Consider the following 15,961-nt stretch of genomic DNA (forward strand, 5'->3'; position numbering starts at 1 on the left):
CAAATGTCATTGAGGATGCAGAATACTGGGGATGTGACATCCCTTTAGTCCCCGTGTCCCTTATCTCCAAAGGGAGAAATACAGCACAAAGTATTAAACAAAGACATCACACAAACTGTTCATAATATTCCTGAGCAGGAAAATCCTTATAGACAAGTCATCAAAGTGTGGTATGATCTGAGAAACTGAAGCCGGTTGTGTCAGATAAAAAAAAAAAAATGGGCTGTGAAGTTTGTTCTGTAATTCAAAGCACTTCTTACTCTTCCAAAGGTCCTGAGTTCAGTTCCTAGTACCCACATGGTGTCTGATAACTGGATGTAACTATAATTCCTGGTTTCTGATTCACTCTTTTGGCCTCCAAGATCACCAGGCATGTGTAAGACACATACGTGATGATGAAACACTCAACATAAAATAAAATAAATAAATTATTTATAAAAGTAACAACAAATACATACAACAGAAAAGATGGGCCTTACTTGGTGAGAGGGGTCATAAATACAGAAGCAGGAAGCAAGGCAAAATAACACTAAGGGATAGTCATAGGATTCATACTGTCATTGTAGCACGAATCTTAAAAGGTCTTACTAATAATAATAAATCCGGAGGAGCCAGGTATTGGGGTGAATTCTGAAAGATCAGAGAAGCAGAACAAGCCACAGCCAACCTCACCTCACCAATTCCTCAGCCAATCTTGTTTCCTCAAACTGAAAGCTTCTGATCACCCAAATGGATCTCAGCTGAACTAGTGCTCAAAAGCCTAAAAGCTTAACCAGCCTCTAGTTCCTGGTCCTCCCGCCTTATATACCTTTTTGCTTCCGGTCATCACTTCCCGGGATTAACGGCATGTGTCACCATGCCTGGCTGTTTCCGGTGTGGCTTTGAATTCACAGAGATCCAATGGATCTCTGCTTCCCAAGTGATAGGATTAAAGGTGTGTGTGCCACCATTTTCTGGCCTATGTCTGTCTAGTGGCTGTTCTGTTCTCTGACCCCAGATAAGTTTATTAGGGTGCAAAATACATTGGGGGACACAATATCACCACATATCACTATACCTTAAAAACCTATAATACAAGGCTAGAGAAATGTCTAAGTGGTTGAGAACACTGGCTTTCCTTCAAGGCTGTGCTTCTTGAGGACCCAGGTTCAATTCCCAACACCCACATGGCAGTTCACAAATGCCTGTACCTCTAGATCTAGGGGAATCTCATATCAATGCACATAAAATTAAACAACAACAAAAATCAACTATAGTACACACACACACACACACACACACACACACACACACACACACACGCTAAACTAAAAGTCTTCATCAATACTGACAATTCTTCCACTAAGAGCCAAAGACAGTCTACCCAAAACACCTACACCAGGCATGAGAAGCTCCCTTTTGAGTTGTTAGTCTTATTAAAGGCATATTGGACACAGCAAAAGTTGTCAGATTTAAGTTTATACCATGTGTTGAACAGGCATGAGAAATAAATAACAAAAAGCCACACAAAATGAACAGGGTTGCAGGATGATGAATTATAGATATTAGTCAGAGTTTATCGAACTGTGGATGAAAATTATATCCCAATGAAGCTCATAAGCAACACACATATATTTAACTCGCATGTAAGAGTAATTGATTAGAACAGTGGTGGAAACATGAAATCCTATTTCCTAAATGATAATTACAGTTTCAAGTCCTACTCCACCTCTCTTTAATATAGGCTAATGCATGGAGTTTAATAGAAAGAAAAGAGCTCAGATCTCCTGACAGAATGGGTGTCAACATTTCAAAGAGCCACAGCCTTCTTTTCATTTCTTAAAACCACATTTTGGGACTGTGAAGAAGTATAGGCTATCACATGTCTCCACCTTGGTGCTTCTAACATTTTGAAATAATAAGTGTTTGTATGGGGAAGTCTCCTAGGCATTATGTCATGCTTGCTACCTGCTGTCACCACACAAAAATGGACACAGTGTTCAGTGTCTTCCCAGTCCAGCTGGGTGGTACATGAGGCAAATTGTCCCTCCTTGAGAAGTTTAGAATCAAAGCATGTCTAACCTGACTCTTGGTCCCTTTGCCTCTGCTGAAGTTCACTTAAGATTACATTTGTTTTCAATTCATCTGGAAACATTCATGATATATTTTTCCTTTGTCCATCTACAACTATGGACTCGGAGGAAAATGATCTTACCAATTAATGTATTGTATGGTTATTCCACTTTGTAAGGTTATTTTATCTTTTTATGATTTGTTCTATAAGTTTCACATTATAATTAATAAGTCAGCCATCATTTATTTCCCAGGAAAACACACTCATCAGAGAAGTACTTAATTAGGGTTAAACTATCCCATTAAGTGTCAAAGACTCTCATGTTTGATCTGATGCTATGCGTATCATAAATAAGACATTAAACATCTCCTATTAACACTGTTCAATGTGAATAGAGGAAGTATAAATTCCTCCATTTTAACATGAAAATATGAACTGCTTTAAAAATTACAGACATCAGTGGCATGAAGGACTGTTTCTCTTTAATAATTTATAAGTTGTAGAATTGCAAGAAAAATGAAAAACATATGCAAATAACTCATTGCAGACATAGCCTTTGGAGGGAGAACAAAATGAGACCAAAGTAACTCTAACACAGCTATTAAACAAGTACTCCTTTCCTTGAGTAAAAATTCGGACTCATATTGAGACACCAGATAATATAGAATAACTGGCATATATGGAAAAATAAAATTATATTACGAGGTTTCATTAAGCAACTAGACAAATATTTATTGTAATATACATCTTTTAGTACTTTGATGAATAGCCACAGAAACTGACAAGTTTTTCAAGAACCATATATATATATATATATATATATATATATTGAATGACCATATATGGATAAGCCCATGACTTCTTTGAGAGTTACAGATGTCTGGAGCAACTGCTCTTGAAAGTGAAAAGAGGCTAGGTGAAGCAGTGTATTTAGTCTGGACCTTTCAGTAAACAGAACCTGTGTTGTTGAGGTGTTGGGAGACTGCCAGATCACAGCCATAGAGAACAGTGCACTTTCACATTTTAGGCGTTCCTAAAATTCATGTCCTACAAGCAGCTGAATTCTGTGGGTGAATATGCATGGTAAGAAGAATGAAGAATGTGGAAGTCTCTTAAGGCTTAGCAGGAGGGTTTTCATTTTACAAAGAATATATAAGAGGCAATAGTGATTGGCATTATTACTAGTAACAGATACTGCAGAATGAGGCACAGCACTGTGGAATGTGAGGAAGTCTAAATTGAGGATAAAAATGAGAACTAGAAGTGGGCAAGATGACCCAGGATATAAGGGCTTTGCAGCCAAGCTTGATGATCTCAATTCCATCCCCATGACTCACATGCTGGAAGGAGAGAACTGACTCCTGTAAATTGTTCTGAAACCTCCACAAATGCATACATGGACAAACACACACACAGAGAGAGAGAGAGAGAGAGAGAGAGAGAGAGAGAGAGAGAGAGAGAGAGAGAGAGAGAGAGAGAGAGAGAGAGAGAGACTAAATAAATAAGAATGTAATAGAAAGGAAAAACCAGAAATGAATGATATTATCAATATTGTCTTGAAGTATCATTAATGGTATTAACAAATCCATCTGGTTACGACTGATACAAGTACTGATTTCAAAAATATATTGTTATTCCTAATTTTACTATTCTTATTAATGCACTCAGTTATTTGGATCTATACATTTCATAACTAAGGTTTTATTTTTACACATTAATACACATTTGAAAATTTATTCCAGAGCCGTGTATGATAGAACACCCCCTGTAAACCCAGCATTTTTGAGATTTAGAAAGAAGGATTTTGAAGTGAAGTTATGTAGCTTGAGTTATATATGTAAAGCTTGTCTTAAAGATTATTAAAAAGAAAAGGAAAGGTGGATTCCAAGACATTATGCATGCTTCTTGGTTTATGATGGAGTAATCTTCTGATAAATATATTGCAATCAGGGAATACTGAAAATAGACTTAAAGAAAACAGTGTAGCTTAGCAAGGTAGGATGCCAGGAGTGTTGGCTGCTTGCTTTGCTATGCAGTGTGTGGGCTGGAGCTGTGTTCTCACTGCCAGCGATGTCCAGCATCCTGAGAGACTATCATTCCTCACATTGCTAGCCCAGAGAAAGAGAAAGATCCAAAGTATGATTTCTAGTGAACAGAATCAACTCCTATCCTACTGTAGAAAAAGCCTCAGTGGAACCATTAGTAACTAGGGAACCGCTTGTATTTTCTTAAAGACTCCAGGCAACACCACAAAGATAAATGAAACCTAGCCACACACAACTTTTCCAGTAGAAAAACAATTTAGGTAAACATGAGCGACCTCAAAAGTCAAGTGAAGCAGGTTACCTAAAAGGTCTGAAAGACTCTTTTGGAGGAAAACAGCAAAATGCTAAGTGCTGTGGGTTTTGAGAATAAAGGGGTAGGGAAATTACCTCATCTTCTTGTCCCATTCATATTCCTAATAGGGACAAGTTTTCTGTTTAGGTGGAAGCACTACCGATGTCCATATACACCCCAAAAGGTTGGGATGTTGGGGATCTCCAGCTTGGGGCCCCATTTCCCCGCCCCCACAGTTCTTCCTTCTCACATTCCAGACCCCGCCCCCTCTAAAAGGCTGCTAAGCAGTAGCCGCTCCCCTCAGAAAGCCCTGCAATGGTCATCTCCTACCCTGGAGGCTGCTCAAGACTAGGCCTATAGACTACTAGAGACCTGGCCGCCATATTTGCCATGTGATTGCTCCCCTGCCTTCCAAAAGGTCGCCCTGAAGTTGCTTGGCTCTGTTTATTAAACCTGGATTTATCAATCAGTTTGATTGGGTTACTACACCAGCGGCGGCAGTGGTGGGTACCCAATAACTGGGGATTCGAAACTTATCATTTACTCCTGTATCAGATGCCACTGTCCCAGGCTTTAGACAATAGGAGGACCTGTTCCTCCTCTTTCTTAAACCTGGTAACCTCAAAAAACAATAATCGTGTGGGTTGAAAGGCATTTTCATTATTGTAATTCTGATACCAGCATTTATTTCCAAACTTTAGTTAACATCATTAAAGTATTTTGCAACGTTTTGGAAAGGAAATCAGAAAATAGTTTAGGAGAAAATTCTCTGGTAATTTTTCTTAAGCACTGAGAAACAAAGAGCTGAAATTCACCACATAATGAGACACAAAGGCAGCTGAGATACAAAGAGAAAATACTGGAAATGTTTCTATGCTTTTAATGAAGTCTGCAGTAGAGGTCAAGCAAAGCTAAGCAAAACAAAACTAGGTAACAATTATAGAAATCAGCACTTACCCATATTTTGCAAAATTTGCCCAAAATTTCATCATGGATCGACTCAAAATTTCCTCAGCTCTGGTATAATTAGCTCTTCTTTCCAGTGGTAAGCCAAAGACAAGCTCGATTTCATAGCCATGCATAACTCCCATCCATTCAGGCCAAGGAATTTTGGAAGATCGGTGTTCGAGATAGTAGAAAAAGGCATTATTTTCAAGGTCTGAAAATGTCTTAGCAAACTCCAACGCGGGGCATATGATGTTGTAATCTCCAATTACATCATCCAAGGCCTCACGGTAGACTTCCGGTGTCTGGTCACCTAACCAGTCCACATAGTAGAAAAGGATTGCTTCTTTTCCCAAGCTGCTCACTCCTGGGAAATACATATTTAAACCTTCTTGAAACTCTCTCCGAGTGATGAGACTGTCATTGTCTTTGCTGAAACCAGGAGCACCATACACTAGAAAAGATGTGCCTTCATCTTTGTTAACGCCTACTAAGATCTGAGTTTTTTTCACTTGTCCGAGTTGAAGTAGTGTGTGGGGCATGTCAGTGAGAAAATCACCATCCACCGTTGGACCGAAATTTATCGATAAGAGGGAATCAGAGGGGAGAACGAACCTTTGGTTCAGAAGAATTTCCTCAGGATCTTTATTTTGAAGGCATTTAATCATCTCAGTCTCATTCTCTTTTGAGCAGCCAGCAAATTCAGCTAAGGTCAAAGTTCGGTTTCTGGCTTCCTCTGGAGACTTTACTGCCCAGGGGGCGTTAGAAGATCCACTTTGCAGAATGGCTCTGGTAAACAGAGGGTAGCTTTGGGGACAAAGCAAATGTAAGCTCACAGATGCTGATCCTGCACTTTCACCAAAAAGCGTTACACTTTTAGGATTCCCTCCAAAGGCAGCTATGTTCCTTTGGACCCACTGAAGTGCCAACTGTTGATCAAATAAGCCCATGTTCCCTGGAGCCTCAGAATTTCCAGGTAAAGCTAGAAATCCTAGGGCACCTAGCCTATAGTTCATTGAAACTACAATAACTCTTTCAACCCGAGCTAGAAACTTCCCATCATAAACAGGTAGAGAGGAAGTCCCAGTTTGAAAGCCACCACCATAAACCCATACCATGACAGTGGCATTTTTCGGTTTAGGTGCTGGAACCCAAACGTTCAGATACAAGCAGTCTTCGCTGAGGTTTGTGTTCGGATTCCACATTTCCGACCCCTGGAAGCCTGGGAAGGTTTGATCTATGATCTGATAACAAGAGCTAGCATATTTGGTGGCATTATGGATGCCAGGCCACTTGCTTAAGGGTTGTGGCTTTTTGAATCTTAGCTTTCCAAGAGGAGGCTGTGCGTAGGGGATTCCGAGAAAAGCAGTCACCGTGCCACCTAGAACCGGCAGGCTCAGCCCCCGGACTCTTCCCGTCTTGGTTGTGACTATGAAGTCTTCTTCAGCGTGTGACTTCCCAAAAAGCATGCCAAGCAGTAGAAAGGACATGAGGAAGTGGGTCTGTGCGACGGTGGTGCGCTGGGTCTGCATGTTGATTCCTAAGAGAAAAGTAAGCAAAGGGTTTTAACAGTCTTGTAGATGCCATGTTATTGTCCAATGATGATAATTCACTAAAATACCGTAGTTCCTATTTACCCTAAACGTATAAGACCTGATGAATATGTTACCAACCCAAGGATATGGATAAGTACTAAGAAGAAAGTGTATTTCTCTCCACTTAAAAGAGAAAAACATGTTAAGGAAAATATATAAGATCTTGCCTTGGAAATACCATTGTTAAAAATCTGTAAGAAGTTTCAGCACGGTAAAAAGGTAGTTTGTCCCAGGTACATATGTTATCATTCACTACACATAGCCATATCAAATATGAAATAGCTAGGGGTGGATATGTCAGGAGTAATTTCTACATGAATAGAGGAGAAAAATACAAGGGTTTTTGGAATAGTGTGTCTGGATAATATATCACAAAACTCTGAAGTCAGTTAAGAACATATACAATCATCTACTGCCTTCCTTTGTTCCATGGTTCTTCTCATAGTTCCCCCTTTTTAAAAAGAATGCGTTTCATCTATACAATCTCAGTTTATTCTCAAAAGGGAATTGAGACAATTTACTTGTAGCATGGTAAGTAATAAAATAAGTTATTGCCATTTAACTGTAAATGGTAACACTAAGAAGCCAGCTTTCTCTCTGGCTTAAAATACAGGTTGTTGAATTTTGCTACCTGTTTGTTTCAGGCTATTCTGCTTGAATCACAATCTCCTTGGTGGGAGACCCAGCTGATATTTATGTGGGAAATGATATTGGCTTAGAAGGAATTTTTACAAGACTAACAACAATTAATTTGTAAACTGATTAAAGCACATGTAAATAGTGAAATACGTTTGTTAGCAGAGTTATGGATACTCATGTTTTTTAATAGTGTAGAAATTCATTGAAATCAGAGGACCGATACTGAGAAATTACTGGGTAAGCAGAAGAGGCTAGAGTAAATTGTAAAATACAAAAGGAAATGTATTTAATATTATGGTATAGATAATAATTATTTAAGGCCACATGAGTCATCATAGTTTTATTAAAATTTATAACATAAACATGAGTTTCTTTGAAATAAAACTTTCCAAACTCCATGTGATAAAAAGGAAAATAAAATATAATGTAAATGTCATTTAAAAAGAATCAATGCCATTTTATATAGTTGTAGAAACACAATTAAAATATTCATTAACAGGCACTGGCTTCTGTCCACATAACAATGGCCAGGACTAACAAATGCGCAGTCCTTCTGTTACTTTTTCTAATGCTCTAATTTTAAATCCAACCTCCCTGCTCAGGAAGTTAATCCTGTCATCACCAACCATTTGCTATGGCTTTCTGTGTGTATAATCAAGTTTATTTTGGTAGGCCATGAGAAAGAAACAGATGTGAGAGCTATGTTCCCTGACCTTGAAGAATATTTTTTTAATTTACTTTTATTTTTTGTAAATGTGGGATATGATACAGGTGTCACAGTATAATTTGAAGATCAGAGGATAACTCAGAATTTCTTTTTTTCCACCCTTTACCTACCAAGCCATCTTTCTTCCCACACTTTATACCTAGAAGATGCTAATTTTCAAACAATATCATTTACCCCTGCTCACAGGAAATCTAGTGATCAATTCCTAACAAATATGTAAATAAATCATACCATAATGACATTTATTTTGAACCCAATATTTAATGACTTCATCTCTGCATAATTTTATCAATATCTGTGTCTATCCAAAATAGACTTATTTTACGTAAATAAGTCTATGTTTAAGTTGATTGCTATGGTAGTAAGTTCAGGTTTTAAAATCAAGACATTTGTTAAATGTTTTTCTTGTTTTTTAATATCCTCTGTTTTGATACAATTGAGCATGGGCTAAGATCCATTAAATGTATTATTGAAACATACTCTTGTATGTTTCATGGGACGTTTAAGTATTGTATTCACCGTGAGTGTAATTTGTAGGTATGATAATCAAACTACATGGAATAATAATATAAAATATCTGAGAATCTGACAGTTACTAAGGCAATTTTATATTTTGAACAGGAGGTATGGATTATTTACTGTTCCTCATAGCTTTTTGTACTTTTTTTTCCTGTTAACTACAACGCCCTTTCTCTTAAATAAACAGAAAAGAAAAAAGGAGGCACATGGAATTTCTCTTTCTGTTTTTGAAAACCAGCTTCGTCAAGGGAAAATGACAAGCCCCGGACCTATCTGCTCTGAGCGCAGTTCAGCAAGCTCACCTGTGACCCCGGGCTGCTTCTCTTTGGGTGTGCAGAGTAGTGCAGGCTCCTTCTCAGCGCACTGGAAAGATGATCTATGCTGTTTTCTTGGCTTTGTTTAAATATTCTTATACAAACATAAATTGAATGTTAAAATTTTCAATTTCTAGTAATTTTTAATAACTTAAAACTTTAGTTTAGAGGCTGGGGAGGTGCTTCAGTAAGTTAAGGGCATTCTGAGCAATCAGAACTTGTGTTCAGATCCCCCAACTTCTACATAAAAAAAAAAAAAAAAAGAAGCCGGGCGGTGGTGGCGCACGCCTTTAATCCCAGCACTCGGGAGGCAGAGGCAGGCGGATCTCTGTGAGTTCGAGGCCAGCCTGGACTACCAAGTGAGTCCCAGGAAAGGCGCAAAGCTACACAGAGAAACCCTGTCTTGAAAAACCAAAAAAAAAAAAAAAAAAAAAAAAAAAAGAAAAAGAAAACCCAGGTATGGTGGTGCCCCTCTGTGATTTCAGTACAGTCCAGGAGGAGATCCCAGGGGCTTGGTGGCTAGACTATCAAGCTGAAGCTGTGAGACTTGGGTCTGTGAGAGACCCTTTCCAAAAGGAAAGTGGAAAGTGACTAAAGAAGACACTTAACAGCAACCTCTTGCCTCCACAGACCATGTGAGCACACTTGTGCACACATAAGCACATTTGTGCACACACAAACACACTATACATGAACACATACAGATGGACATGTGCACAACTGTACTTACACACAAACATTTCTTCAACAGTTTCTTGTAAGGTGTTAACAACTTACATTAACAACTATGATAATTTTAAATGTTCCAGATCAGCTACTATCACACCTAAAAAGTTGCAGTGTTTCCACATTAGCTATATTTATATAGCTTTTTCCTTCTGTAATTTAATATCCATTTTCCTCCAATGGATCTTAAATTTCCAGAGCACTGTTTATATGAATTAGAAACACATTATCAAGAATGATACCTATGAGCTTTTCTTGTATATAATGTAAAGTATAACATTAGAAACAGCCACCATAAGCATAACTTTATGTAAGGATGACAGTTCAGTTCTTCCTCTCATGTTACCTGCTGAGAAGTTAGACTCTATATTAATAAATCTGCAGTGCTAAATAAAAAAATGCTGAATACCCTCACATTCAGTACAGTCTACATGTGTTACACTTAAATCAACATTATTCTATTATTTTCACAATCTAACATTTTTCCTTGGTACTCTGCACTTCTCTGTTAAAGACATGTTTCGATGTCTATTTATCACATACTCAAACAATCTAAACAAAAATAAAAAGAAATGTCAAAATTAATTCATTAGCTTGTTTTTAATTATACTTTAAAATTCTATAAAATTGCCCCTCTCATATTGTGGTGCAACTGACAACTGCTAAAAAATAAAAGTTTAAACTCAGGGAAACATGCTTATCATAAAAAATGAGGCAAACTTTCACACTGAATACAGCTATCTTAATGTAGATAAGCTCATTCCTTGAAATAGTAGTTAATATTTCCAAGAGATTAGGAGATTTTACTCATAAGGCCAAAGTAAATAGGTGTTAGAAGTGGAAAAAAAAAAACCTATCAGGATAACAAATTCAAGTTAACAAATGCTACTTAATATCATATTTTACTGCTAACATTTTACAAATTCTAAACTTTTTAAAACTTTAACTTTTAAAATAAAAAAAGGTCATATCACCTCTTTTTAAAAAAATCTTCCTGCATCAGTTACTGGATAAAGGCTCTGTGATGACAGTTAGGGTGTTCACCCATCTGACTACTGATGTAGGCCAGCTCAAGCACCCTTTCCACTATTGCTAATAGTTTAAGCTGGGGTCATCCTTATAGATTCCTGGGAACTTCCTTAGAACTCCCTATGCCCATGATGTCTCCCTCTATCAAGATAACTCTTTCATTGCTCTCCTAGAGCCTTCATCCAGTAACTGATGGAAGCAGATAAAGAGATCCACAGCCAAGCAACAGGCCAAACTCCAGGAGTCCAGTCGAAGACAGCGAAGAGGGATTCTATGAGCAATGAGTATCAGGATCATGACAGGGAAACCCACAGAGACAACTGAACCAAGCTAGTGGGAACTCATGAACTTTAGACCAACAGCTGTGGAGCCTGCATGGGACTGGACTAGGCCCTCTGCATAAAAAAAAGACAGTTCTGTAGCTTGGTGTGTTTAAAGGTCCCCCAGGCAGTAGGATCATGATCCATCTCTGGTGCATGAGCTGGCTTTTTGGAGCCCATTACCTATGGTGGGACACCTTGCAGTCTTGATGAAGGGGGAAGGTCTTGGACCTTCCTCTATTGAATGTATCAGCCTTTGCTGAGTCCCTATGGGAAGCCTTACCTTTTCCAAGGAGGAAATGTGGGGTGGCTTGAGGGGGGAAGGCTGGTGGGGGAGTAGGAGGAGAAATGAGAGAGGGATCTGTGATTGGTATGTAAAATGAATTAAAAAAAAAACTCTTAATAAAGAAAACATAAAAACAATCTTTAAAAAAATAAAAATCTTTAAATTCAAAATTGAAATCTCAATTCCCCAGACAATTTTATGAGAAAATAAATGATGTCATTATACCTAAAGATGTGGACCTGTTAAAATGACAAATATAAAAAAAACCTATTTATTACCATTTATTTGTAAAAATGATTTGTTTGTCAAATGTTTAAAGTAATGGACAAGCCTGGAAATATGTAAAACAAAAAAGTCTAAAAGCTCTTGATAGCGTTCTCTAGGTATCATGTTCCTGTTTTAAAAATATCACTAAAATATGTGGATCTTATTTTGAAATGGTGATTCTTAAAATGTGCTGGGAAAGTGCTATCTAGATTGTACTAGAAGGATCTAAGATCAGCATTGAAATTCTATTTGACCAAAATAGCTACGTCTCTATACCAAATCAAAATCTGTTTTGTTTCAAGCTAAGTGAAGAGCGTATTGAGGAAATCTAGTCATAAATGGACCATATCCTGGTCTTCCACAGAGCTTTGAATGTTTTCTCAGACATCCAAGTAGACAGAAGATGGCAGGTGAGTTCTGCAAACTCAAAATCTATTCCTAATCAAAGTCACAGTGGATATTCCCAAGATTACATTAGTAAACTGAATATTAAATTACTAAATTTGGGGAGTTTTCTTTGGCAGCTGCGTTCTCTCTGCTTGTGGTCTTTTTATTTACATTTCTTTACCATCTGTGGCTGTGAGGACCTAAAGATGGCTCTCTCCACCTGACTCTCATACTGTCAATACAATGGAACCCAGAGAAATGGGAATTTCCCCCAGGAAATGCATGCTATAAGAAGAAAAGTACATTCTTGAAAGAGGTTCCAAACAACTCCAACAACTTGTGAGACCACCTTGCAGAATGGGATTGAAGCCTGGACAATGATGGTTCAGTCCTAGGTGGGACCACACTTTAACTAGGACTGCTTGGATGGGCACAGTCTTGGGTCACTGTTGAAACTTGAATCTCACTTCAGGGCTGCAAAGATGGACGGTGGGAGGGGAAGCTTTGTCCCTTTTCCCGATGTGATCACACAGAATACATCTTCCTTTTCTCCCTTCCACTATTAGTTTAGCTCTTTAAATTGATTTAATAAGGACCTGTGTGGCCAAACGTGCTTAAGGCAAAGGCTGTGGCCTCCAAATTTGATAACAAAACAGTCAGTCGATTTTTGTAAGAATAAGCAGACTTTGGAAAATATGAAAACAAAGACAATGATGAAATGTAAACTACATTATTACTTGTTACCAAGTAATGAATCAAATCAAAAGTAAATTTATAGAGGAGAATACATTCATAGACCCTATGAGACCTTTTCCACTTATCTTTAGTAAAAATGTAATATGAAATAGGTTTCAGATTTCTCCGTAAAATTAAAGATGCAGGATATTATATATCAACGAACAACACAGAAAAAAGAGAATAAATATGTCTTTTAAAATCTCTAAGCATTATATTTGGCATCTTAAAGCAATGGTATTTTACCTAAAAAAAAAACTCCAGAGTTATGATTCAAATCATCAAGATATGTGTTAAAAGTCTGCTAACTTCAAAAATATGATTTTATCAAAATGATTTATAGTCATATTTATCACAAATATTCTATAGTCTATATTAAGGAAAAATTGTGCCTGCTAATTGGAATACATTCTTCAAATATAGAGTACCTTCCTATGAAAAAAATGTATAGCCCGCCCATAGGAATCTGATAAAATGATTTTGTTTGTACTTCAATTTTCTTTTGGTCTCATAAATTTTATAGTCAATGACTGAACAGAATCTGATGCCATAAAAATAATGACATGTTTCCAAGAATCTAGGATGAGCCAAAATTCTATTTGTTTAGTATTCCTACAAAAATAAAATAATGGTAACATGAGATATTTTAGTCCAGATTAAACACTCAAAAGTGGTCAATAATGGCAGAGGAGTTATTTGTAGATCAAATTAGGAAATAGATTTTCTTTGACATAAAAGGAACTTTTGCTTTCTGCTTGCCAAATGATGTTGTGAAAGTTTCAGGGGAAAAACGCTGAGTGATAAAAGTGCCCTGTTAAGTAATAAAAGAAAATTAATCCATATCATTGCAAAAGAGATGATATTGGGGAAAAGTCAAGATTGCCCAAACAGTACTTTTGTTGTTAAGAAGTTGATTAACCCTGCACTAAAGGGTAACCATAGCCTAAAATAAGTCTCCTTAGAGAGATAATAAACAATAAGAAAGAGACTCCACAGGTACTATGTCTCTTCACTCAAAGTTGAACAAATTCAGCATATCCTCGGCAATGAAAGGAACTGAGTTTGTGGTTCTGGAATAATAGAAAGCTCTGATGCAGTTCCTCCTCGCCTGTCTCCTTGGTCCCACTTGCTAGCCAGGGACTATTCCCAATGGAGCACCATAAGGGCTCCGCAAACAGTGAAGAAATACCCTTCCTTTCTCCGCCCGATCTCCACGGGAACCTTATCATTAGCGGTGTAAATTCTGATCAACTCACCCGAATCACTGCAGAAAAGGATGACGAAGTTTGCAAAGTGGCAGTCATAGAATACTTCGGGGAAAGGCGGGATGCAGCAGCCGCCCTGCCTGTGAATTGCCCAGCTCTGACATTTCAGTCAACTCTTACTGACAAAGCTCGCGAGAGCTGGCAGCAGCAACTTGATCTGGCGCTGGCCCGGCTTCCTTGGCTGACATCTGTTCAGAGGCTAATGGCATGAAGGCAGTGGTGACCACGCCTTCGGAGAGTGCTGGGGGGTCTTCCTCTACCAACACAGAGAGGCTTCCTGCAGAGAAGAAAGAGCAGGGAGGCGCCTGGGTAATAGAAACTGAGCGAGTTACTTGACACCAGCAGGACTTTAAAGTTTTGTGTTTTGCTTTGTTTTCTTTTGCCCATTTCAGAGTTTTACAGCAGTAAACATTGGACACACTATTCTATAGAAATGTCACTGAAAGCGGGTGTACCTTTCATCTCTGAAAAATCATGTGGTGATAAAGCCGCATAAAAAAAGAAAATAGGAAATAAAATAAGCAATCTAGATATAAACTATGAAAATCAAAGGATTGTTTACCCCTGACGATCCCGCCTTGTACCCTGCCCCTCAACATTTGTTTAAGCCCTACAGAATTCGCAGTTCCTGACAACTTCTCCAAAGTCCCTGTTCGTAATATATGTGAGGGAAAGCCACGGTTTATAATACATTTGAAGAGTCCAAAGTTCTTCAGCAAACAGTTAAAAGAACATCTCCAGTCAGGTACTGAGAGCATAGTGAACATATATTTTTATGTTTCAAGCTTATCATACTTTACACTTGTATTTTGCAAAACAATAAGAAAAAAAAACTTCAAGGAACACTTTAATGGCTGATTCTCCATACAGTTGCACTTTTAAGTTTTTGTAAATGTCAGTTTTCAATTTTAAATCTCTCAGCTAAGGGCTCACTACAGATTAAACAGAGTAACTGGGTCTGTAGAAAAGCACACTTTTGTCATTAACAGTTGTTAACATTTCAAACATGTACATACAAGAACTAGTACTTTGATTCTGGACAATTTCTGTGTGACTCAGATTTACATATAATATATTAACCTAATGAGCATGAGTTTAACATGATTATTCAAATTTTCAGGCCATGAAATTTGATCTTTAAAATCTCAAAATCTTGCTATGTTGCTAGTTCTAAGAACTTTTGGAGTTAAAATTTCAAATAAAATATTTTCAATATCATTTCATATCAAATGCTTCCCAAATAACAAACATTTTTAGTAGCTGAAATTATCTTTTCTCTGGACGGTGTCACTTAGGCAATATTGATTACATGCCAAACATTACAATCACCAGTTCAAAATGTATAATAATAACATATGACTTTGGTAACCACGGGACAAACTCTTAAAAAGAAGTACATAATTCCTTTCTATAAACACTGTTATATATATATATATATATATATATATATATATATATATATATTTCTAAATACGTAAGTACAGTCTGCTTAGTCTGTATAATGTTACTTGTTTGTATATTTTCAGGGTTGACCATTTGATAGTGTTGTATAAACAACTGATGTGTTCTTCCTGAGACAGATATTTCTCCCATTCTCAGCAATTCTTAGTTCTCCTTGCTTCCTTGTGTAGTGTTGAAGCCTCATGGACTTTCCTTCTTCCACTTTAGCACATCTATTGCTGTTCTTGTTCGGATCTTATTTAGGCAGTCATGTTGGTGAGGTTTTATGGGAGTAGCTTCTGATATCACTAGGAGATGCAGTCTCACAGCTAACTCCCTCATCCTCTGACTCTTACAATCTTCCCACTCTCTCTTCT

At 37.5% G+C, this 15,961-nt stretch overlaps 1 protein-coding gene across 2 annotated transcripts in view; it reads right to left on the reverse strand.

The window, feature by feature from the left end:
- Positions 1-14,371, reverse strand: part of Bche (butyrylcholinesterase) — a 76,345-nt gene extending 61,974 nt beyond the window's left edge. The window contains exons 1-3 of one of the 2 annotated variants that reach the window (XM_042279161.2): positions 14,136-14,371; positions 9,118-9,223; positions 5,348-6,875 (exon numbers count right to left, since the gene is read on the reverse strand). In XM_042279161.2, the coding sequence (XP_042135095.1) occupies positions 5,348-6,867 (1,520 nt within the window). In that variant the 5' untranslated portion in view covers positions 6,868-6,875; positions 9,118-9,223; positions 14,136-14,371. The remainder of the gene's footprint in view (positions 1-5,347; positions 6,876-9,117; positions 9,224-14,135) is intronic. The other variant, XM_006972656.4, reaches the window with a different exon arrangement.
- Between the last annotated feature and the right edge of the window lie 1,590 nt (positions 14,372-15,961).

Source organism: Peromyscus maniculatus, chromosome 6, assembly GCF_049852395.1.
Source record: "Peromyscus maniculatus bairdii isolate BWxNUB_F1_BW_parent chromosome 6, HU_Pman_BW_mat_3.1, whole genome shotgun sequence".
Taxonomy (NCBI): Eukaryota; Metazoa; Chordata; class Mammalia; order Rodentia; family Cricetidae; genus Peromyscus; species Peromyscus maniculatus.